The sequence below is a fragment of the Callithrix jacchus genome, chromosome 17 (assembly GCF_049354715.1).
Source record: "Callithrix jacchus isolate 240 chromosome 17, calJac240_pri, whole genome shotgun sequence".
Taxonomy (NCBI): Eukaryota; Metazoa; Chordata; class Mammalia; order Primates; family Cebidae; genus Callithrix; species Callithrix jacchus.
In genome coordinates, this window is record NC_133518.1 from 71,773,559 (window position 1) to 71,800,138 (window position 26,580).

The window sequence follows — 26,580 nt, forward strand, 5'->3', positions numbered from 1 at the left end:
GTAGGTGCTCTAATATGTACTAAATAAACAAAAAGAGGATGAAACACAAAAAGCAAACTACAAATTACGGCTGTGTTGACACTTTTGTTCTTGCTCCAAAGTTTCAAAAAAAGACTAGTATTGCTGGGTACATAAACTATACAAGATAAGCATATGAAAATATATTAAAGGACAGAAATTAATCAAGTGAGCAGGCTGCAGTGGTTTTCTATATAATGGAGATGGAAAACATGGAAAGAAAATGGAGGAAACAAGGAGAGTAGGAAGAGATGGAAACAGAAGGAAGAGATGGAAATGAAGGAGGAAAAGATGGAAATGGTGGAGGCAGGAAAGGGAGGAGATGAAACAGAGGAGGAGGAAATGGAGAAAGATGGAAGAGATGGAGAGGAAGAGGAGGTAGATGGAAGAAGAGATTAAAAATAGAGCAGGAAAAAGAAGAGGAAGAGACTGGAGGAAGAAGGGAGAAGGGGAGAAACAGGCAGAAAGAAGATGGAAAATGAAGACCAAGTAGAATAAGGTTTTACCTTTTGTTGCCTTCGTAACACTTAGAAACTGTCCCCAGTAAGCACTGAGACAGTATAGGCCCACAATGACATATATGCATGCCTGAAAGTCAAAAAGTTCTGAAAACCCAGCTTTTGTTTTGTCTTTTAAACTCATTCGGTGGCATAAACTGATCTGAACTCAGTTTATGACAAAACATGATGTGAACTGTTATGAGGCAATTTATTCTACTCAGTATGAATTCACACACATTTAATTCCAAAAACGTGGCTGGGCATGGAGGCTCACGTCTGTAACCCCAGCACTTTGGGAGGCCAAGGCAGGTGGATCATTTGAGGCCAGCAGTTTGAGGGCAGTCTGGACAACAAAGCGAAACCTCGTCTCCACAAAAAATACAAAATTTAGCAGGCATGGTGGTGCATGCCTGTTATCCCAGCTACTTGGGAGGCTGAGGCAGGAGAATCCCTTAAACCCAGGAGGTGAAGGCTGCAGTGAGCTGAGATTGTGGCACTGCACTTCAGCCTAAGCAACAGAGCGAGATGCTGTCTCAGAAAAAATAAAAAAAAATTAATGTGCTTGATTATAGGGTGCTGCCCCAGGCCCAGCAAGAACTGTTATACAATACATGGGGTATAGATGACCTTGTTAATTTTCTAAAATCTGATACATTCTGAATTCTAAAACACAAGTAGTCCTGAAGGTTTCAGATTAAGGGTCTGTGAATTTCTATTCATCATGCCTTGTCCCTTTTTTTCTTTTTCTCACTGCAGGAAAGCCATGAAATGGTTTTTTAAACTTTGTATCTCACTTTTTTTTTTTTTTTTTTTAAGACAGAGTTTTGCTGTTGTAGCTCAGGCTGGAGTGCAATGGCATGATCTTGGCTCACCACAACCTCTGCCTCCCAAGTTCAAGAGATTCTACTGTCTCAAGCTTCTTGAGCAGCTGGGATAACAGGCATGTACCACCATGCCCAGCTAATTTTGTCTTTTTAGTAGAGATGAGGTTTTACCATTTCGGCCCAGATAGTCTTAAACTCCTGACCTTAGGTGATCTGCCTGCCTCAGCCTCCCAAAGTGCTGGGATTGCAGGCATGAGCCACCACACCTGATCTCCACTTAACTTGTATGGGTACATGAATTCCAAAACTCAAAACTTCTGCTTCTCAAATTCATATAAAAGATAAAAAACTGTTCCATATTACATGGCAAATAAAGGAGCAAGTCCAAATTTTACCACATCTCATAGAAAAAAATTCATTTTGTGTGGATTTTCTTCAGTGGAACAAACAATTCAGTAAGAAGAACCTGTAACACCATGAATTTTCATGCACAAAATATGCTTTACTTCACATTAAGTAGTTTCTTATACCAAAGTTCCTCTTTTCTCTTGAAGCTGTATCCTTCCTTATTCTAATTAAAACAATGAACAACAAGACTTGGGATTTGTGAGCTGTTTTACACTCTTACAAACCCAGTAGTAACTATGGTTATACCTAACAGCCAAATTACAAACTGATATTAGGAAACAATAATCCCTATAAACTATTATACCACAGATGCCTTGGAAAACTAAAATTTTAGCTGTCTGTACTTCCCACACTGTACTTTTGCAATGAGATTCTTTCCTTGGCTTTTCTCTAATCTCACAGGTCTCTCTAGCAGCTCAGTCTCTTCTGCTGGCTGTTGACTATTCTTCTCTCCAGACTATCCACTCTCTATATGACCTCATTCATTCTCAATGGTATTTTAAATACCTTCTGTGTGCTGACAGCTCTCAAATGTTTGTCTCTAGCCTAGACCATCTCTGAGTTGCAGACCTGTATATCCAATTGCCTACTAGATATTTCCCTCATGGGTATCTCCAAATCACTCTAATTTGAGATAGATACAAAACATCAACATCATCCAAAACTGATCTCCCTAAGTTCTCCCCCATCCCAGTAAATAACATCAGTGCCTATTCAGCTGCTCAAGTTCATAATGTGGGAACCCACCTCAAGTTTTCCTTTGACCCACACAGATATCTACCAACAGTTCTTGTGTATAATTCCAAGCTGTATCTTAAATCCACCTATCTCTCTTAGCCTCTGCTGCCACTCCTAACCTAAAGCCAGACCAGTACTGTCTCTGCCTATGTTACTACCACAGCCTCTTAAATGGTCTCCTTGCTTCTATATTTGACTTTCTTCCAAACCACAAAGTAGACAATATAATCTTCTAAAAAAGGAATTTGGATCAATGGCTGCCAAAAATCACTAAATGAAAGGCTAGGAGGGGGGAATTGTAAAGGACAGATCAGGCTGATAACACCTAAACACACTGTTCAATATTTGCATCACAAAGAAAGACAATCAGACAGCATATGCCTTCTGACAGAAATCCAAAATACCACACATGAAAATACGTACCAACCCCACTCTAATAAATTAGACTCGATTCTGATAAAACCATTAGAAAAGTTTTCAATTTTGAGCACATATAGGAGATACAAAAACATTAAAAAGCAAAAATATAAAAGCAACATACGATGCAATAAAAAATTCTAGTGTGCAGGAAAAATATTTAACACTTTTTTCTTCAATAAATAAATGACAAGAGGAGAAAAAGTGAAATAAATCCTATAGATGAACAGAGCCTTAAGAAGTGTATCAATCAATTGCAATGGTGAACCTTCTTCAAATACTGATTTAAAACAAACTGTAAAAAGATATTCACAAAACAATTGAGAAAATGTGAATACATTATTTGACACTATGGGTTAAACTTTTAGGTGTGACAATGGTATTGTAACTGTCTTTCTAAAAGACACTTTATTTGACATATGTGATGAGTATCATGTGCACACACACACACATCTTAGTCCAGCAGGATAACTGAAATGGAAGATGGGGTAGGGATATAGATAAATAAATACTAGTCATGATAATTTCTTGAAACTGGATGATGAGTGTAATGGAGGTTCATTAAAATACTCTCTATTTCTGGGTATGTTTGAAATGCTTCATTAAAAAATTATAATAACTTTAATCACTTTACTCCCTTGCTTAAAATCCTGCAATGGAATCCCAATAAACAACTCAAAAGGGCAAAGAAAATGAGATGAGGGTAAAATATGTGAAATCAGCATCTAAAAGATCACAGAAAATTCTTAAAAGATGCAAATAAAAAGAAGGGACATTACCTTTGCCCTGAGCTATCAAAAAAGAAAAGAACAGCTACTGAAGAGTTAACGCCATATCACCACAGCAAAGCTGCAATTTGGAATTCTCAGATGCTAAAAGAGCAGAGAATTGATCTACCTTGCAGAATAACAGAGAAGTGACTATTTCTAAGCCAGAAAGTACAGGGATGAGTACAAGGAGCAACTGAAAATCTATGGAATGGTTTTATTAAACTCTTTCCCATCCCCGATTAGGGAGCACAATATTTTACACAGTCTGAGCATGCGCGTGCGTGCACACACACACACACACACACGCACACACACACAGTTTTTTGAAAATGGAACCACTCAAAAAAAAAGTAAGTTCTTGGACACATTTAAACTTTTGTTTGTCAAAGTTAAAACTAATAGAAGGATTGGGTGAGAAACATAAAACTTGAAAGCGAAGACGAAACATAAACATAGACAGAGGATCAACACAGGAGGTTCAATATCTGAATAATAACAATTAGGTAAGAAACAGCTAAGCTAATAAAAGGGAAAAGAATCAAATAGTAAAAATTTAAAACATCTTCAATTTAATCTAAAATGAAAAAATATAGTAAACGTATTAGAAATCAAAAATTCAAGCACTTCAAAAAATAAGACAATTGGCTATATTTTAATATTCACAAGAAGATGCAGTATTCTCAGCAGCACAATCTTTAGTTAATTATTTTATTTATAAGAAATAAAGTCAGTTTTATACGAAGTTTAATAGAGGCTAAGATATTTGGTAAAGTATCCTGAAATTTCTAGGTAAATATAACTGACTAGTAGTTAATATATTTTAAGACTTTTAGTCTTTTATTTAAAGGGGCGTTTTCAAAATTGAAGACTTTGAACAGTTCAATGACGTAGAGAGACAATCACAGTTTAAACCACTATTGGTATTAATGAAATTAAATGACACATGCCATAATATCAAACTAATTAAGAAATGAGGCTCAGAATCAGGTTTATTTAGAACCTTTACAAAATCAAGCCATGTCTAGTACTTAAATTTTCAAAACAGTTATAGACTGACTATTGCAGCTGTAAGAACATCAATTGTTCTATTCTATATGTATAAAGAAAACATATAAACCTTTTCTTGAAGGTTCAAGTTTATTAGCAATTATCAGGTGTGAGAATATGTTACTACTGGTGCCCAACCCCCTGCAGCCAGGGGGTTAAATGAGACTGCCTCAGAAGGGTACAGTATTTATTTTTAATAAATAATTATTAAAAATTAATATAAGTAATTTATATAATAAAAATTTTGAATAATTATTTATTCAAAGGTACAGGATATGTACTTATATGCCCTTACCACAGACCTAAAACACAAAATGGTTGTACAACACCATTCAATGGCTACAGCAGGAAGGTACTATAGGGTTGCTTTATTTTAGTCATCGTCTATTTTCGACCTTTGTGCCTGCTGCTTACTGCCTGTATTACTACTGCTAATGCCCAATCTTCTGTCCCTTGTAATTTACTTTTTTGTCTTACAGACTTCTTTTCCCTCTATCAATGTTCTTACAAGAAAAGTTAGCCTTTTTGACAGTAAGTCAAATGGTTGCTTTCTTTCATTAATTTAAATTACCCAATCCTAGTGTATCAGAAAGAATATTCAACCACATGGAAGAAGAAAGATCTATTTAATATTAATTTCTTTCCATTGTTCTATAAACAACTGTAAACCAAGTTATATATTAGTTTGATGTAGTAATAGAAGGCTGGTCTCTAGAAAGCCATGGTTACATCATCACTTGTATATATATTTTTAAAGACTCATTTTTGGAATAATAGACTGTGTTGAAATGCTAGAAGTTTAGAAACACTCTATTTACAACAAAACCTTATTTCTTTCCAGCCACTCTGCAGCATAACAACAAAAGGCCAAATTCCTCTTGCACGCTTTTTGAGGCAGATTGCAGGGCTCAGCACCACATAATAATCCTACAGGTTTTTAACTGTATCTGGTTTGATTGTCCAGAGCTACTGCATGATTATCTGACTGCTTGGTTTAATACTCATGGGTAAGAGTGAAGACAACTAAATTGAAAAGCCCCCAAAACCCACCCCCAATTCGTAAGTTAAAGCCATTATAGAGCTTCACAAATCCAAGTTTGCCTAGAAATAAAACTGCTAATGAAATCTTTCCTATGGTCTTTAAGTTAAGCTTATATAACATTCAATAGATAGCAGAACAGTAAGTGAAAACTTATTAATCTGTTGGTCAAACAACCAAAAAGTTGGCTAAGGATGCTGAAAGGCAATCTACAGAAAAGGAAATATAAATAACCAAATATATGAAAATGATCAATCTTATCAGAAAGCACAGATGTTTATAAAGGGTGAGATATTTTTCAACCATCTGATAGGCACATTTTAGTAATAACCAGAACTGAAAAAAATGTAGGACAGCAGGCACTACTGGTGGGAGTGTAGGTGGGAAAGCCTCTTTTGGAGAAAATTACTTATACCTAACCATTATAAAATGAATGAAAACTGTTTCAGAAATTCCATGTCCACACTATTTTAAGAAATATATATGTATGTGTATACACAAACACATGTGGTTTGTACGAAGATGCTTATTTCAGAACTATTTAGAAAAATTATATGTAGTAAATAAATTTCCATATAAGACAAAATGGTTATGATATGCCCATATTACAGAATACTATGCAACAGTTTAAACAAATGATACAGAATAACACATGATCGTATTTTTTAAAAAAATTCTCTATGACATACTGAGTAAACACAGCAAATGGCAAAATTACATTCACAATGATATCATTTATGCAAACACAGAAAGCAAAACCATATACTCTGATAGTTAATATACATGTGAAGGCACAGTAACAGGTAGGAAAGACATGTTCCACATTATTAAAAGTGTTCTCCTCTGCTTATACCTGGAATCAGGGCTTGGAGGTATATTTGAAGGGATTTTTGCTTTATCTTCATTGTTTCAATTTTGAAAAGGAAATGACATGTGTATATTAAGTTCATAATTAAAATAAACATAAAAAACATCAGCTAGGGGCGGTGTAATCCATTTGTTTTATACGTTCGTGTTGTTTATGTTTACACGATTCTGGTATAGCGTATGTGCATTTGATGACAAAAACTAATATGCAGAGGAGTCTATATCAAACTGTTAAGAACTATATAAATCCCAAGATAGCCTATTACTATAGACATATCTTTATTGTTTAAATTTTTTAAGAAGGCAGGTTTTTTTAAAAGAAGAGAATTAGCTGGAATGTTACCCTCTGATATTTGTCAGAGGTTGTTACTTTAAAAAAAAAATTCCTAAACAGTCCACATGTTGTTATGTATTATTTGAAAAAATAAAAAGTAAGTAAATATAAAACTATAACCATTTAACCTAAAATGTTTAAGAAAGAAAATAAAATCTGCGTATGGCCCACACCAAATGCGACATTTAGACTTACCTACAAATTAAGGTGGTTTTTTTTTTAAATAGGAAGAAACTTGGCAATTCCCCTAAGTATATGAGAACTTGCCAATCCTGCTTTTGTTTTAAAAATTGGTATTGAAAAATTATTTTCTCAATTATTTCCATAAGATCCTATGCAATTTCCAACAGTTACATAAATTTTGGAATAAATCATAACAATATGCCAACCAAATTTTCTATCAGATTTCCATTTAAATGTACGTAATAATTTAAGTGACTGTCTACCAATACCATCATTTTGATGAATTTGTATCCTATTCCTCATAGCCCCTAGGTGAATCACTTCTTAGAAAGAAGAGGTCACTAAATACATAGTCATAAGAAGGCTGAAACTGTTAAGGGTTAAAACCTCCAGATATGGACCAGTCTTCTTTAAGAATCCAGCAAAAAAACACCAAAAACATTTTTGAGAAACCTCAGATTTCCCTTCATACATATCTGTGATGTTGATGTCATTAAGTATACCTCTCGGCCTCGTAACAAAAAAAGGTATAATGAAAAAAAAAGCTCAAATATTAAGTGTTATAATAGAAAATACCAAATGCACATTTGTGACTCTAGATTTGGTTCTGGCTTGCTTTCTGTGCCTGGAGCTGGGACATATCATCCCAGCAAGTCTCAGTTTCCCAATCTGTAAGATGGAAATAGCAAAATACTTTGAACACTTCACAGAGTTATTCATAGCTGAGGAGTTAAAATATATTAAGTATATTAAAGTGCTCTGGAGAACTACTAGGCATTATAGAAATGTTTTTAAAATTATCCTTACCAAACTAAAACACTGGCAAAATCAATTTTTAATCAAATTATACTGTGTATAATCTTAAAAGGCTAAATATTTTCTAGAAAATTGTTTACTAGGACACTAACAATTAAAAATCATATGAATTAAAATAGTGCCCATGGCAAGCCATTCTGCCTCTTTAAATATTTCCACAGAATTCTACTTGTGTCAGATACAACAGGAAAGATATCAAGCTGGCTAGTCAAATCTTCCTGCCAAAATCTGTCATTCCTCCAAAGGCAATGTTCTTCCTCTAATCTTTTAACATATATTCTACATTTCTTCCAATATCCCTCCGTATCTACCACCAAGACTGGAGCTTGCTTGGGTTGCAAGGTAAATTGTCACCTTATGCTTGCCAGATCCCACACAGTCACATCAAGTAAAAAGAGATGTCAAATGACATGCACACGCATGCATAAATGCACACACAAGTGTACACACAAACATACAAGTGTCCTTCATTCTTTAGGGAGAAATATATTTCTTACACAGCAAATGATCGTCACCTTAAAAGGAAGTGTATAACACAAGCAAAAGAAGAAAAATAAATCTTACTCACCATCTCCCATAGCCATTCAGATGGTCCAGGGAGCTCTCTGAAACCAAGAGGTCAAATAGCACAGCAAATAAGTGCAGCTCAGTGCCTGCGCCACTGGGCTCGGCCTGCAGCCACCCGGAGCACTGTGTGACCCAGGCCTCGCTGCAGCTCTGCACCGCAATAGCCAACAGCTGCTACTCCACTTCAAAATAAAAGTCTGGGGTCTTGTGAAAACCCTCGTTTATTTAGCAGAGCCTAGAAGGACTTGATCAAGATTATTCTTTAGCTGCACATATGCTGTTGGATACAGGTTATGATGTTTCTCCTTGTACTAGCTGCCTGAAATTTAATCTAAGAAAAGCTCTGGGAGCCAATAAATGCCATCCCGCTGGGGGACTTTTAATGCAATCATCAAAACACAAGGCATGTGTTCAGCAATCATTTTCTGCTTCCCTAAAGATATCCATGTAATCAGTAGCAATCACATGATCTGATGGATTAACTGATTTGCGCCTTTTTAAATAGGTTTTCATCCTTTTGTCGTTACCTTTTAATATTTACAACAGAAGATTGCTAGAAGTGCACAAACAGGAATAGCCCAGTTTCCATGATTAACTGCTCTCATTATGCAGGAAGCATTTCTGGCTGCCGTAAACAAATCACGTCAAAGGCAGCCCATCAAAGGCTGCTCTGTGTGTGGACTGCAGGGCCACACGGAACAAAGCTTGCTTCTGGTGGAGACAGAACCTAGCCAGTGCGCAGCTGCAGGGGTGCAGAGCACCCGCTATCCAAGCTGCACAACGATCAGCACACTGTCAAGCTGCGAGAAGGCCCTGGGGCTCATGGTCACAAACAGATACATTTTGAGCTTCTTGCTTTTCACCAAAGGGTATGTTATAAAAATATATAAAGCTGGACTGGAAGTTATCTTACTGACTCATAGACGCCAAATATTAAGGTAATTTCAAAGCCTAATTTCCAGGCTTTATTTTACTGCCAGCCTCCAAGGACAATTCTTTTCCTAGCAACTGTTTCAAACAGAGAAACCAAAAAATACTTTACAATGATTGCATGGGCAAGACTGCATTAGGTGCTACACACACACTCGTCAAATAAGAATTATGCATAGTTTTTTCACAGTGAAAAAGAAGAGGATTTGTAGTTACAACCACCAACCCTCTTAGTGTTTACATCCTTGGTTTGCACAGGAGATTGTCTAGAAAGCTCCATAACGACACCAGAGCCTGCTATAATCACAGGGGGCCTCCAACTTTCAGTCTTTTCTTTTTAAAAGGGCTGGTGTTCCCTCTTTCTAGTCACGATCTGACAAATTTTAAATCCAGTTTTCTTCTAATAGCAGAACTAATTCTACTGCACTTAAGGACTCTGCCTAATGTACTTTTGTAATAGAACAAGTTGAGTTGAAAACAAAAGCAAGATGCAAAAATGATGTGCTCTCACTATTTCAACTAAATGATATGCTCAAATCTCTGATAGAATGTACTTAATGTTCTGAACTAGGACTTTAGAAAATCATGTCAAAGAATCCAATCAGAACTTAAAAGAGTATAGAAATGGCAAATATGAAAAAAATCAGAGACAAAAGTATGAGATGTAAAAGTTATGCATTTGAACATGCAGGAGAAAGAGGCAGAATAAAGAGAAAAAATAAAGAGACAATTTCTCTGAACAATAAATGTAAAAAAGAAAAAGATAGTGTTAGGCAATGTCTTTCTTTTTTTTTTTTTTTTTTTTTTTTTGAGACAGAGTTTCACTCTTGTTACCCAGGCTGGAGTGCAATGGCGCTATCTTGGCCGATCGCAACCTCCACCTCCTGGGTTCAGGCAATTCTCCTGCCTCAGCCTCCTGAGTAGCTGGGATTACAGGCGCCCAGCTAATTTTTTGTATTTTTTTTTAGTAGAGGCGGGGTTTCGCCATGTTGACCAGGATGGTCTTGATCTGCTGACCTCGTGATCCACCCGCCTCGGCCTCCCAAAGTGCTGGGATTACAGGCTTGAGCCACAGCGCCCAGCCCAGGCAATGTCTTTCTGATTTACCTTATTTCTGTCTAGCCTAAAACTCTTTAGAGATTTCCTACTCCTGGAAGTCCATCAAAACTCCTCCTATGGGGGACAAGGCCCCAGTGCTATAGTTCCTACTCACTTCTCCAAATCTCTCTCACACTGGTTCTTCCCTCCAACCTACTACCAGCCTCACTAGGCTCCAAGCAGCCCTGTACTCCCTTCTGTTCTTCAAAAATACAAGTCCTTTTATACCTTTGGGTTTTTATGTTCACTATTTTCTCTGCCCAAAGTGTTCCAACCATTTATCCCATGACTGGCTCTTTCTCATTTATCAGGTCTCAATTCAAATATGTCACCTCTTAAAGAGGCCCGTCCCACTGTTCTATCTAAAATGACCTCAATGAGTTATTTACCATCTCAATACTCTATTTACCTAACTTAATGGCTGTTCAGATGACTTTTAGCTATAAAAAGGTTATACCACCTTTATAACGAATCTTTTGGTTTCTTGTATTTAGTAAAATAATTTTTTTCAGCAAAAAACACTCTAAATCAATATGCTATAAGATGTGTGATGTCTCACTATTATGATTTAAGGTAAAGACACACTAAAAAATCTTATTTACCATAATAGTTTCTGGTCACAGAATATCACGTGGAACAAATCTGAATTGTGTGCCATGTTTGGATAGACCCAAAACAATCTTTTTTGCATAAATACACCAAATGAGGGAGAGAAAAGGTAGTATCTTCAATAGCTCTTTGTATGCATGAACTATTTTCCCAAGATCTCATGTTGAGCCTTTACCCTGTCCTAAGATGTTTTCATGTTTCTATAACTTTATTTACAGTTTTAGTTTTAGTGTGCAATTAAAATGAATCAACAAAGGCCTGAAAATTTTGTGGGGAAAAATTGTCCAGAAATAAAGAAGCTGAATTAAATTCCATGATATTAGTTTATGTACAATGTGCCTTTAAATTGTTACTTACAGTAATTTGTTTTCAGTATTTAATTGACATATTTTCCACCTGAGAAAACTACTCAAGTATCATGGGCTGGGATGAAACACACCATAATTTTTCTCATTAATGTTGGTGAAAATAATTTTTTCATCTAATGGTCTTTCACTTGGCAGCAGGGTATTTAGGAATAATTTAAATTAATTAAACAAGGAGTAGTTATATTTGCTTCACTACCAACTGTAACTACATTGTATATTCATTTGTTTACTTGTTTATAATCTATTTCCATCACTAGATTATAGTATCCTTAAGGGGAGAAATTTCATTATGTTTTTCCTGCTGTGACATGATCTAATTTACACTTTAAGAAGATTCCTGATTTCTGAGTAGCAAATGTGTTCCTGGGGGCAAACGTGGAACAGAAGTCTATTGAGGTACTTCAGGTAAAAGCTAAAGATTTAGAGTAGGATATTAGCAGTAGAGACAAAAAAATAAGCAAATTTGGGATATGTTAGTATTTCAGAAGTAGAAATATTTGATCAGTTAAAATAAGAAATCAAGTTAGGTTTCCAGCTTGAGCTGATGATGGTGCCACTGACTAAAATGGCTAAGACTGCAGAAGGAACAGATCTGAGGAGCAAGAAGAGACAACAGGGTTTCATTTTCCAATATAGTAAGTCTGAAATGCCTGTTAGGCAGCCAAATGGGAATGTTGTCAAGGCCACAGGATACCAAGTCTAGATCTAACCCAAAAGAGAGATGAATAATGGCTAGAACTACACACTGGGAATCATTAGCAAAGAGTTATCATTTAAAGCATTTGAGCAGGGTTACATCACTAACAGAGAATAAAAACAGTGAAGAGGAGACCTGGGCCCTAGGATATGCCAACATGATAAATAGGTTTCCTTCTTCTAGCATCCTCTCTTGTTAATTACTTCATTAAGGATTTTTTCAATGACAGCATAATATTATCATCAAAAACATTATGACCAATATAGACTTTAACTTTCACATTTGACCATACTTGCAATATTCAGACTGTAATCGTCAATGCAAACAATCTTTAAAGTCTTCTTCAAAAAAAGTAAATGCCAGAGACTAACTCCAAACCTCCATTTATGGAGTGATAAAGGAATGGGAACTAAAGAATAAGAAATAAAAAAGCTTGGGCCGGGCATAGTGGCTCGTGCCTGTAATCCCAGTACTTCAGGAGGCTAAGGTGGGCAGATCATAAGGTCAAGAGATGGGGACCATCCTGGCCAACATGGTGAAACCCCGTCTCTACTTAAAATACAAAAAATTAGCTGGGTATGGTGGCACGCGCCTGTAGTCCCAGCTACTTGAGAGGCTGAGGCAGGAGAATCGCTTGAATCCAGGAGGTGGAGGTTGCAGAGAGCTGAGTTGCGCCACTGCACTCTAGCCTGGCGACAGAGCGAGACTGCATCTCAAAAACAAACAAACAAAACTCTATTTTGAAGGTAACAGAAATAATACCACAAAATACAAGAATAACAGTGCTTTCGAAATAAACCATACCCAAACAATGAATACCTTAGATTTTATAAGTATTCTTTTTTTCCTTAGAGTTGTAACTACTTAGTCTGAAATACACAAATGATCATGTTATGAAAACACGCAAGATCAGGGATCTTGCATATAGCAAATCTCTTCCTACTGTTTCTGATTTCTATAGAAATCGACAGTGGTAACTGCTAGAAAAATAAGGAGGAGATACTTAAGACACTTTCTATTCAGAGAAGAGAAGTGAAAAACTTCTGGCATTCAAGGTGAAGACTGGTTGCACTGAAGTCAACTTATACTTCTGGAACTAAGTTTTGATGTGGGTAAACAAAATCTTTCTAACGCTCACTTATTCCATCTGACTTCCTGCAACGTATCATTGTCTTGGTTTAATCCAAAGAACAGTAACTAAATTATATTAGTAACTAGTTTTCCTATTATTTGACTATAAATTCACACACTAAATTTTTACTCCAACATTATTTATATTACTAAATTAATCACACTCTCTTTAATATGAAGCTACTTTACTAGGTGGAAAAACAACTGACACTATCTTTGGAAATACATTCTTTACATATATGGCTAACAAATATTTAAAGTGTCAAGTATAGGTAAACGCTACCCAACAAAGCTAAACATAATCTATCAACTTCACAAAAAGGAGAGAAACCACAAAAATCAAGTAAGTACCAGATATTAACTCCAAACCTCCCTAAAGTCCAACTTGGTCTCATTTTACTTAAGAAGCCCAAGGCAATTTATGGTAGTCAAGTTCCTGTGTATGAGCCTCTTCATCATTATCATCCATGATAGTCTGCACACAGATATAATAGAACCCATCAACCCCACAATTTCTATTAAAGACAACTAAGCAAAACAATTATTGTAGGTATAAAAATACATTTTATGCATGGAAAATGGAAGGCAAGAGGGTCATCATACCTTGACCCGGAAGACACAAAAAATAAGGCAGTATCACAAAAAAAAAGAGCACCATCATGTTACAAAATTGACCCACTATTACATTTTCACTCACACCAAAAGAATCAGAGGTTAATTATCAGCAGGATGTAAAGATTTTGTTATTATATCTCAACTAAGTTTTCAAGCCACAAAATCAACTCTTTTGAATCAGTGATATAATCATTGACCTGAAAACACATTTTAGTTCCTAAAATTTTGCTAAATATTCTTAGAAGTGTTTGAGAGCTTAATTACTCTTACCTTTGCAGACACTCAAAATCATACCGCCTGAACTTTGCACTTCATCAAATTTGGCAAATATCATTTCTAATCTGGGAATAAAGAATAAATTGTGTTTGATATTTTTTTACATATAGATTAAACAGAAACAATTTCCTTTACCATTCCCTTAGAAAAAACAGTTGCAGGGATTCAGCTACTTTTCTATACAACTCTCTTTCACAATTAACTCACTTACTAAAAGAAGACACAAAACCCATATCTCTTCAGTTGAAAGAAGTCAAATATAGGTAGGACTCTACATACTTACAGGTGAAAAGACAATTTTTACACAAAGCAATTTCTCATCATTCATCATAAAATCATTTCTCCAAGGAGGCTGAGGCAGGAGAATTGCCCGAACCCAGGAGACGGAGGTTGCGGTGAGCTGAGATCACGCCATTACACTCCAGCCTGGGTAAACAAGAGCAAAACTCCGTCTCAAAGAAAAAAAAAAAATCATTTCTCTACATCTATCAAAAATATTCTAGTTCCAACCTCATAAGTGTACCAAGGCATCTTTTAAAGGCACATAAAAGCCATGCCAAAGTAACTTAAGGCAAACATAAAAACAATGAAATATAAAATATCAAAAACTAAAAAGACAGCTAATATCACTGATAGTCTGATGCTGTCCCTGTTAACATGACTATTTTTATACAAAAACAATTCCACTGGCGCTTCTAATTTTAAGTTCAGGGTAACTACACTTTCTACACTTACTGCTATCACTTTTCTTAGTTAAAAATGTGTTTATTATGAAAGTAATATACGTTCATTATAAAAGAAAATTAGGAAATATAAATAGGAACAAAGAAAAAAACACATTTCTATCCATCAGAGAACATATTTATTAACTGTATCCCTCTGATACTTTTCTATTCATATACAAATTTTCTTCAGAGTGAAATGGGATCATGCTGACAGCACTTGTTTTTTTTTAGTTTTTCTTTTCCTTTCCAATATATTGTGCTATGATTTATTCCTAAATTCGTAACTTAGAGAATTGGGGAAGGGAGGAGGGTCACCGTCATATTGCCTTTAGTTGCCAAATGTTCTCCTATGACTTATATATACATATCTGTCACAATTTCATTTCCTAAAACCTTACTTAAGCCTTGGTCCTCATGGTGGTCATTTTTTACCAATAAATTAAAGATATACATACTTTTTGAAATAAATCATTGGCTTATTTCGGTAAGAACTAAAGGCTTTTTTAAATTTAAAATCTCAGAAGAATTAATTATAATAGGATTTCTAAACCTTAACATCACCTCCTACTTCCAATAAATTCAACAAATACAACTATTTACGTATCTGAAAGCATTTCAGTTCAAAGACACAGGTTCCCTTTATCCTACAGAGTAGTATTTTCTGGCGGGTTGGACACACACCAAGCAGGTTGCCCAGAGATAAGAGGTGGACATGAGATAGGAGGAAGCATTAGAATTAGAAGCTGGAACCTCACAAAGGAGGCCAGGTGTGGAGGCTCATGCCTATAATCCCAGCACTTTGGGAGGCCGAGCAGGGCAGATGACCTGCACTCAGGAGTTCAAGATCAGCCTGGCCAACATGGCAAAACACATATCCCTACTAAAAATACAGAAATACAAAAATCAGCCAGGCGTGGTGGCACACACTTGTAGTCCCAGCTACTAGGGAGGCTGAGGCACAAGAATTGCTTGACACTGGGAGGCAGAAGTTGCAGTAAGCCTAGATCCTACCAGTGCACACTCCGGTCTGGGTGACAGAGAGAGATTTTGTCTCAAAAAAAAAAAAAAGAGAGAGAGAGAGAGGATTTAGGAGAGAGTTGTTTGAAAAAAAGCAGAACAAGACATGAAGGGGCATAAGATTAACACTCAGCTATAGATTAGGAGAACAGCAGTAGAAAACTCAGGACAGAACACTTGGAAAGAGAAACGGGTTGGCAAGGAATTAAGGTAAGGTAGATAATACATGGAGACAGGAATGAAGATGTAAGCAGCTTTAGCGGAATAGGGGTCAAATGAAATAGTAGGCAAATATAATAGGAATATGGGAGAGAGGAGGGGAAGGGAAAGGAAGAAAAAAGGGGTCAGAGTAGAAGGTATCACCCAAAGGTCTTTTGGGCCTGGACTGGGCTAAGAAAGACACACGGAGGAGATGATTACCTTAAGCATTCATCTTGCTGCCAGCTCTCCAGTTACTCTACATACTCTTCCTATGATTGTTCTACTCTCTCTTCTCAGTCTCTCTTTTCTTCTAATGCTTCCCACTTAAGCAATTTTCAATAAAATTAACATCTGACTTTTGTTTAGTATTTATTAAAAATATTTTAGTCACCTGCTCAAAATTTTATAAAGGATGAATTCATAACTTCTTATCTTTAACGCAAACAAAACAACAAACACAGTATAATTTTCTATGTGGTCCTCACTGGATCCCTCCAACCCCATCATTAAAGTCTACACACTTATTTTAGAAAAACAAACGTAATTATAATAGATGATTACTGTACCTATAATTTGGTGAAAAAAGGAAGAAATAAACAATTTAAGAGCAGAGAAAACAGTCTAAGCTATTTTAAGTAATTCAGGGGAAAAAATTAGGAAATTCAATGGAAGAAAAATACAACAGAGACTGGATTGTCCAAAAAATTATAAACACAACTTAGGAGATCTATAGAGTTCTAGGAAGGTTCTGACTTAGGATAAGGATAGAGGCCAGTAAAGCATTAGGAAAGTTATGAATCATAGGGTAAGGAGGACAGAATTAGAAAAGCAACTCTAACCAGAGTCCAGATTTAAAAGTTTAGAATAAGAATAATAAATCCCAAGTACAACATGAAAGAGACAGTTAGGTATCTCAGACTATATCTTTTTAAAATAACAGCGTTATTGAGATAGAATTTAGATACCATACAATTCACCTCTTTAAAGTGTACAATATAATGATTTTTAGTACATTTGCAGTTATGCAACCACAATAATCCCTTTTAGAACATTTTCAATCACCCCCAAAAATAACCACATACGCATTAGCAATCATTCCCCATTTACCCTGATCTCTCTAGTCCTAGGCAAACACTATACTTCCTTTCTCTAAAGATTATATATAGCCTATGAGTTGCCATATATCTGGCCATTTCATATAAATGGAATCACAATATGTGGCCTTTTGTGAGTGGCTTCTTTCATGAATGTTTTCAAGGTTGATGCATGATGTTTCAGTCATCCCCGTTATGACCAAATAGTATTTCATTGCATGGATTTACCACATTTTGTTTATCTACTCACCACGTAATGGACATACCTATATGTGGGGTGTCTCTATTTTTTGGCTATTATAAATAATGCTGTTATGAACACCTGTGTGTAGGTTTTTGTGAAGAATGTTTTCATATCACTTGCATATATAGCTAGGAATAGAATTACTAGGTTATATGATAGTTCTATGCTTGACTTTTTTTTTTTTTTTTTTTGAGACAGAGTCTCACTCTGTCACCTAGCGCCAGGCTGGAGTGCAGTGGCGCGATCTTGGCTCACTGCAACCTCCGCCTCCCAGTTTCAAGCAATTCTCCTGCCTCAGCTTCCTGAGTAGCTGGGACTACAGACGCGCACCACCACGCCCAGCTAATTTTTTTTTATATTTTAGTAGAGACGGGGTTTCACTATGTTGGCCAGGTTGGTGTCAATCTCTTGACCTCGTGATTCACCCGCCTCGGCCTCCTAAAGTGCTGGGATTACAGGCATGAGCCACCACGCCCGGCCTATGCTTGCCATTTTAAGGAATTACAAACTGTTTTCCAAAGTTGCTGCACCATTTTACATTCCCAACAGCAATGTATGAGAGTTCCAATTGCTCTACATCCTCAATACTTGCTATTGTCTATCATTTTCTATTTGTCTATCATTTTTTATTTTAGTCATCTTGGGGCATATAATAGTTTTGATCTTATATCCCTCATGGTTAAATGGTGTTAAACATCTTGTTATGCACTACTGTCATTTGTATATTCTTTTAAAAGAAACTCAACTCTCTTTTCTGTTTTTAAAATTGGGTTATCTGTCCTTTTACTACTGAGCTGTAAAGAGCCTTTTATAAATTCAAGATATGTATCTTATAAGATATTTTATTTCAGCCAAGTACAGTGGTTCATGCCTATAATCCCAGCACTTTGGGAGGCAGAGGTAGGCAGATCACTTGAGGTCAAAGGTTCAAGACCAGCCTGGCCAACATGGTGAAAGGCCATCTGTTCTGAAAATACAAAACATAGCCAGGTGTGGAAGTATATGCCTATAATCCCAGCTACTCGAGAGGCTGAGGCAGGAGAATCACTTGAACTTGGGAGGTGGAGGTTGCAGTGAGCTGAGATCGTGCCACTGCACTCCAGCCTGGGTGAAAGAGTGAGATTGTCTCAAAAAAAAAAAAAAAGAAAAGAAAAGAAAGAGAAATTTGATTTGCAAGTATTTACTCCCATTTTATGGGGTTTCTTTTTTTTTTTTTTAGACGGAGTTTCGCTCTTTTTACCCAGGCTGGAGTGCAATGGCGCAATCTCGGCTCACCGCAACCTCCGCCCCCTGGGTTCAGGCAATTCTCCTGCCTCAGCCTCCCGAGTAGCTGGGACTACAGGCACGCACCACCGTGCCCAGCTAATTTTTTGTAATTTTTAGTAGAGACGGGGTTTCACCATGTTGACCAGGATGGTCTCGATCTGTTGACCTCGTGATCCACCCGCCTCGGCCTCCCAAAGTGCTGGGATTACAGGCTTGAGCCACCGCGCCCGTCCCTATGGGGTTTCTTTTACTTTCTTGATGGTGTTCCTTGAAGCAAAAGTTTTAGTTTTGATGATATCCAACTTATCTATTTTTTTTCCCCATTGGTTGTTGTGTTTTTGGTGCTTTATCTAAGAAACCACTGCCTGGAGCTTTCTAAGAGTTTTATTATTTTGGCTCTTACATTTGGTTCTAAGGTCCATTTTGAGTTAATTTTTGGGTGTGGTGTGAGAAAGAGACGCAACTTCATTCGGATATCCAGTTTATAAAGCACCATTGACTATTCTTTCTTTCCCTACTGAATGGTATTGGCACCTCTGATAAAAATCAACAGACCAAAAATATGAGTTTATTTCAGTACAGTTCCACTGATCAATATCTGGTGTTATATTAGTACCATACTATCAGAACTTACCTTTTAAGAAAATTTGATAGGAAAAAATTGTTTATTATTTTAAAACTGTTTGACGTGGTTGGGTGCAGTAGCTCACGCCTGTAATCCCAGCACTTTGAGAGGTCAAGGCAGATGGATCACTAGTTCATGAGTTCAAGACCAGGCTGGCCAACATAGTGAAACCCCTTATCTACTAAAAATACAATTAGCCTGTAATCCCAGCTACTCGGGAGGCTGAGGCAGGAGAACTGCTTGAACCCAAGAGGTGGAGGATGCAGTGATCCGAGATCATGCCATTGCACTCCAACTTGAGTGACATTGAGAGATGACAATTCAAAAAAATTTTTTTTACTTAATGTCTTAATGAATTATACTTTAGTTGTTTTAACAAAGAAGAATTGTTCTGATATAAATATGGGAATGCGCAAAAACAAACTTTAACCTTACAGGGCTATTGCCAACAGAAATTTTGGAAAACATAAAGGGAGCAGTATTTGAGAATCAAAACCATCCCTTCTAAAAATTAAAGTTAGAATTTGATCACTATGACAAAAGAATAATTTGTTTCAAATGAATGTAATATTCAGTATAATGTTAACTCTTAAGAATATATGCTAGCAGAAAAAGGGAAATAGTGGAACAATAGTCTGAAAAAGGTATAAACCAAAATTAATCTATGCTTTAACTCATAAAAGTTTAAGAACTCATTAATATGTGTTATTATTTTAAGGATTCAAAATACTACCTATAAATAATGAGGCCATAGGCATCAAGAGTAGAAAACATTCTGTATGTTAGAAAAGCAAAGCTCATATAATACCCACACAGAGTCCTTCTCCATTGCCTACTACCTGCTAAAGAAGTATCGCCAAGGAGAATGACACAAGCACAGCATAGAAGAAAGAACAACTGGATACCATCAACCTCTCACTGACTAACTGTCACTGCTCTGGGTCTCGGAGTCTTCATCTACCAAGTGGCTACCCACCTAGAGGAAGGAGAAATGGTAAGAACGGCTAGAGGTAATAAGTCATTGGCCTATTTCAATAAGAACATTAAAGCATTAGCTACCTTCATATGATAAAACCCCTATGAGGTTAATTCTGATGAGAGCAAAATCAAATAAAGAGTTTCCTCTAACAACTAGTATTACTAACAAAAGATATAAATCAAGAAGAAGAAAGGAAAATTACAGGCCAATGTCATTTTGAGCATAGATGCAAAAATTCTAAGTACATATGTGTACACTTAATTTATAATAAAATAAGAAATGAAGAAAGATGTTTTCAATAAGTGGTGCTGGGTCAAGTGAATATCCACATGAAAAAAATGTTTACCTATAGTCTTATCATTGCATTTGCCAAAAAACAAACAAACAAATCCAAGTGGATTATAGTTCTGATTGTGAATAAAATTTTAAGACAATTACATAGAAGAATGTCTTCATACTTAAGGGAAAGCAAAGATTTCATAAAAAGGGCACAGAAATTTCTATTCATAAAAAAATGACTAAGAATTACATTAAAATTAAGAACTTATGGACATCAAAAGGTATCATCAAGGAAGTACAAAAGCAAGTCATAGAGTGAAAGAAGATACTTGAAGCATATAGCATTGACAATGGCTTGTACAGAGAACATATAAAAAAGTTCTACACATCAAGTTTTTAAAAAGATAACTCAAAACATGGGAAAGCGATCTGAAAAGAACACCACAAAAGAAGACAACCAAATGGCTAATAAACAGATTAAGTGGTGTTCCTATTTGTATCAGAAAAATGCATGTTACAACCACAATGAAACCACACCTCACCCAATAAAAATCTAAAATTAGTAAAAAAAAAAAAAATAAGCCTAATACAAAATATTGGTGAATATGTCGAATAATGAAAACTTGCAAACAGTGCCAGTGAGAATATAAATGCATACAATCACCGTAAAAAACTGTCAATATCAACTAAATGTGAACATACCCTCTGACACAGCAATTTCACTCTAACATATTCCAAAAGAATGAATTTGTATGTACACCAAAATGCATATACAAGAAAGTTATTAGCAGCATTCTCATAAAAACCATAAACCAAAAGCAATGCAAATGTCCATCTACAGTTTGGATTCTTAAAGTATAGTCTATTCATACAATGGAAAACTATAAGGCTATGAAAATGAACAACTGTAGCTGGATCCAACAACCCAAACGAATATATATACATATATATATATTACATTTTATATATATACATATATATATATTACATTTCATATATATATATATATTCATTTTTTAAAACATAATTTTAACTAAAAGAAGGCAGACACAAAAGAGTATATGATTCTATTAATACAAAATTCAGAAACAGGCAAAACTAAACTATGATGTTAGAAGTCAGGATTGTGGTTACTTTTGGGAAGAGAAGAGGAACACATTGAAAAGGATTTGAAGTGGCTTCTGGGATGTTGTAATGTTCTACTTCATTTGTATGGTGGATACCTACATGCATGTATTCATTTTGTTATAATTTATAGAGTTGTATACTAATGATTTGTGCACTTTTCTGCACAGAGTTCCTACCAGAATAAACATTTAAAAATTTTTTCAAGTAAGTAATTCCCACCTCTGATTTCCCTATGTAAGAAGCTTGGAAAGTTGCTACTCTGCCCTAACAACAAATAAAAAGTCAACAACTAAAAAATCAACAACTCTTCTTAGATCTGTAAGAAAACTGAGGTCACAGGGTAAACCTCTGCACCAAAAATTGGAGACAGACAGATGAAAACAGAGAATCACAATTTACCAGAGCCGAACCCATCAGTAGAAACCCATGTGGAAACCAGTACCAGGGTGGGAAAAGAAAACCTGACCCGTAGTTGACAAATTGCTGGAGGCTCACAATGGACAACTCTTGAGAGGTAAAAACTCCAGGGGGTCCAGGCGCAGTGGCTCACACCTGTAATCCCAGCACTTTGGGAGACTAAGGTGGGGGGGTCACAAGGTCAGGAGATTGAGACCATCTTGGCTAAAATGGTGAAATCTCGACTCTACTAAAAATACAAAAAAATTAGCTGGGGTGTGGTGGTGTGCACCTGTAGTCCCAGCTACTCTGGAGGCTGAGGCAGGAGAACTGCTTGAATCCAGGAGACAGAGGTTGCAGTGAGCCAAGATTGCGCCACTGTACTCCAGCCTGGGCAACAGAAAGAGACTCTGTTTCAAAAAAACAAACTCCAGGGGACCCAGTCATGGGAGTGAGGAGGGAGACCACACTTTGACCACACATTTTTGAGTTTTACCTTTAAGAGCTCAAACTTGGTTTTCAGAGTGAATATCAGTGCAAATCCTATCACGTTTCCAGCAGGGAGAACCAAAACGAAACCATTTTGAAATATGCGCGAGTATTCTGTTCTCTTTAACAATGTCTGACCTTAAGTGAAACTATTTAATTAGACTTAACCTGCTGGGGTTTTATCAGAGCCTAGCTGACCTAAGAAAATACCCATCTCCTGCTGCTCTATTTCCCACGTGAAGAAATGGAAATCTGGAACTCCAGCCTCCTATAGCCTTCCACATTAAAAAAAAAAAAGGAAATATATCACTCCAGCCCACTCTAGGTAGCCATCCTATGCCACCTAAGTGAGGGGAGAGGGCAGGAATAACTTAGAAACATTTGTGAAGTTCACAATCCGGAAGCACAGGCTCACTAAAAGAGACCTACTCATAGGACTATAGAACACTTCCTCTCCCCGATACCTTACCAACATATTACTAAAGGCCCGTTTTAAGTAGCTCCTTTTACCTGACACATCATGTCCAACTGTTTTTTTAAAATTACATGGCATAATAAAAGACAAAAAAGAGAGAGACCAAGTATCAAAACCAGACTCAGAAACAGAAGATATGTTGGAATTACCAGACCAGGAATTTTTTTAAAACTATGATTAATATACTAAGGGCTCCAAAGAATGAAGTAGACAGCACGCCAAAAAAGGGGAAAAAACAGATGGGTAAGCAGAGAGACAGAAATTCTAACAAAGTACCAAAAAAAAAAAAAAAAAAGCTAGAGATCAAAACATAATAAAATGGAAGAATGTCCTTATTGGCTTATTAGTAGGCTGTCTCTATGAGCTTGTGGAAATCTCAATAGAATTCTCTAAAACTGAAAAAGCAAAGAGAAAACAAAACAGAAGATTCTATCTAAGAACTGCGGGCATCTATAAAAGATGTAACATACATATTAAGGGAGATAATAGAACAAGAAAGATAGAAAGGAATAAAAAAAGTATTAGAAATAATAATCACTGAGAATTTCTCCAAATTAATGTCAGATACCAAACCACAGATCCAGGAAGCCTAGAGAACACCAAACAGAACCAATGACAAAAGAACTATACTTACACACATCATATTCAAACTATAGTAAATCAAAAATAAAGAAAAAAATTCTCAAAGCAAACAGAGGGAAAAAACACTACCTACAGAGGAGCAAAGAGAAAAACTACATCCCACTTCTCGTGCAAGCAAGAAGAGAGTGAAGTAAAATAGAAGAGAGTGAAGTAAAATATTTAAAGTGTTGAGAGAAAAAACACACTAATCTAGAATTCTTTTTGGTTTTCTTTTCTACGAATCTAGAATTCTATACCCACTAAAATTATTCTTTAAAGGTAAAGAAGAAATAAAGACTTTTTCAGACAAAGATTGAAGGAATTTGTTGCCAGTAGAAATGCTTGCCAGAAATGTTAAAAAGGAGTTCTTTATAGAGAAGGAAAACGATACAGGTCAAAAATTCAGATCTACATAAAGGTATAAACCTAACCAAATAAGTGTAAGACTTTATGGGGAAAAGTACACAGCTCTGATAGAAAAAACCAAAAGAGTTAAGAAATAAATGGAGATATAGTCCATGTTCGTGGATATGAAGGCTCAATATTTTCAAGATGTCAGTTCTTCCCAACTTGATCTATGGATTCAATGTAATCTCAATCAATATTCCAGCTAAGTTGTTTTGTAGATAACGACAAAGCAATTTTAAAGTTTATAGGGAGAGGCAAAAGGTCCAGAATAGCTAACACAGTATTAAAGAAAAAGAACCAAGATGGAAGCTTGACACTATCTAACTTACAAAACTACAGGCAGTGTGGTATTAGTGAAAGAACAAACAAATGGATCAGTGGAACAGAATAGAGAGACCAGAAACAGACCCAGATAAATATGATGATAAAAATGATTTTTGAAAAAGGGACAAAGTCAATATAATAAAGAAAAGATAGTTTTTTCAACAAACTGTGCTAGGACAACTGGACATTCACAAACAAAAACATGAATCTAGATACAGACCTATATCCTTCCTATAAGTTAACTCTAATGGATCACAGAACTAAATACAGAATGCAAAACTATAAAACTATTAGAAGATAACACAGGAGAAAATCTAATCGACCTTCAGTTAGTGATGACTTTTTAAATACAACACCAAAAGCATCAACCATGAAAGAAATAACTAATAAGCTGAACTTCATTAAAACTAAAACTTTCTTCTCTTTGAAAGATACCATAAAGCAAAAGAAGAAAAGTCTCAGACTGGGAGAAAGTATTTGCAAAAGACATATCTGTTAAAGGACTGCTTCCCAAAATAAACAAAGAACTTTTAAAACTCAGCAATAAGAAAGTGAACAACCCAAATTAAATAAGAGCAAAATATGTGAACAAACATCTCACCAAAGAAGATATACAGATGGCAAACAAGCATACAAAAACGTACTCCAAATCAGAGGTCATCCGGGAAATGCAAAATTAAAACAACAAGACACTACTAAACACCAGTTAAAATGGCCAAAACTCAAAACACTAACAAGATCAAATCCTGGCGAGAATGTGAAGCAATAGGAACTCCTTCATTGCTGGTACAAGCACTTTGGAAGACAGTCTGGAAACTTCTTACAAAATTAAATACTGTGATTGCATTCTTTGGTATTTGCCCAAAGGAGACAAAAATGTATGTCTACACAAAGCCTGCACATTCACAGTTTCAGCAGTTTTGTTCATAACTGCCAAAACTCAGAAGCAAATTAGATGTCCTACGGCAGAATGGAAAAACTGTGGTATTTTCAGATAATGAAAAAGTTTTCAACCCTAAAAAGAAATTAGCTATCAAACCATGAAAAGACATGGAGAAAACTTAAAATGTATATTAGTAAGTGAAAGAAGCCATTTGAAAAGGCTACATACTATATGAATGTGACTATATGGAGATAGTAAAAAGATGAATGTTGCCAAGGGTTAGGCCAGAGGGAGGGATAATCAGGTGAAACATGAGTTTTTAAGGCAGTAAAACGATTCTGTATAATACTATAATAGTGGACACATGTCATTATACATCTGTCCAAACCCATAAAATATACAACACCAAGGGTCAACTCTAGTGCAAACTATGATCTTTGGGTGATAATGATATGTCAATGTAGGTTCATCAGTTATAACAAATGTACCACTCCATTGAGGGATACTGATAATGGGAGAGGCTATGCGTGTATAGGGACACAGAGTACATGGGAAATCTCTGTACCTTCTCTCAATTTTACTGTGAACCTAAAAGTGCTCTAAAAATAATGTCTAGCCAGGCATGGTGGTTCATGCCTGTGATCACAGAACTTTGGGAGACGGAGGCAGGAAGTGCTTGAACCCAGACGTTAAAGACCAGCCTGGACAACATACAGGGACCCCATCTCGACAAAAAAATTTCAAAAATCAGCCAGGTGTGGTAGTATGCACCTAAAGTCCGAACTACTCAGGTGACTGAAGTGGGAGGATTGCCTAGGGCCAAGAGGTTGAGGCTGCATTGAACCTTGGTCACACCACGGCACTCCAGCCTGGGCAGGAGTAAGACCTTGTCTCAAATAAAAATTAAATTAAAATCTATTTAAGAATAAAAAAATAATTTCAATATAAATTTAGAAAATATATGATGTATACATATACACAGGCCCACAAATATATATGTTAACATCACTTCTTTCTTTCATCCATGTAAAATGATGTAGAATTTACTCAAAAGTAATTCTTGTTAGTCTTGGAAGTAGAAAATGAATAGATGATCAAGTCAACAAAAAGCGTATTTCTGAGACAACCTTACTACCAGCAAATAATTGGTACTGAGAAACAACTACTGGTAAGA

The 26,580-nt window shown here is 36.0% G+C and overlaps 1 protein-coding gene across 35 annotated transcripts in view; it reads right to left on the reverse strand.

Annotated features, from left to right (window-relative positions):
- Nucleotides 1-26,580, reverse strand: part of CLASP2 (cytoplasmic linker associated protein 2) — a 246,743-nt gene that overhangs the window by 175,897 nt on the left and 44,266 nt on the right. For 19 of the 35 annotated variants that reach the window (XM_054247319.2, XM_078354512.1, XM_035278630.3 and 16 more), the window contains exon 1: nucleotides 8,530-8,662. In XM_054247319.2, the coding sequence (XP_054103294.1) occupies nucleotides 8,530-8,545 (16 nt within the window). In that variant the 5' untranslated portion in view covers nucleotides 8,546-8,662. Of the gene's footprint in view, nucleotides 1-8,529; nucleotides 8,663-14,246; nucleotides 14,318-26,580 lie in introns of those variants that run through there. The other 16 variants (XM_035278616.3, XM_035278611.3, XM_035278606.3 and 13 more) reach the window with 1 other exon arrangement.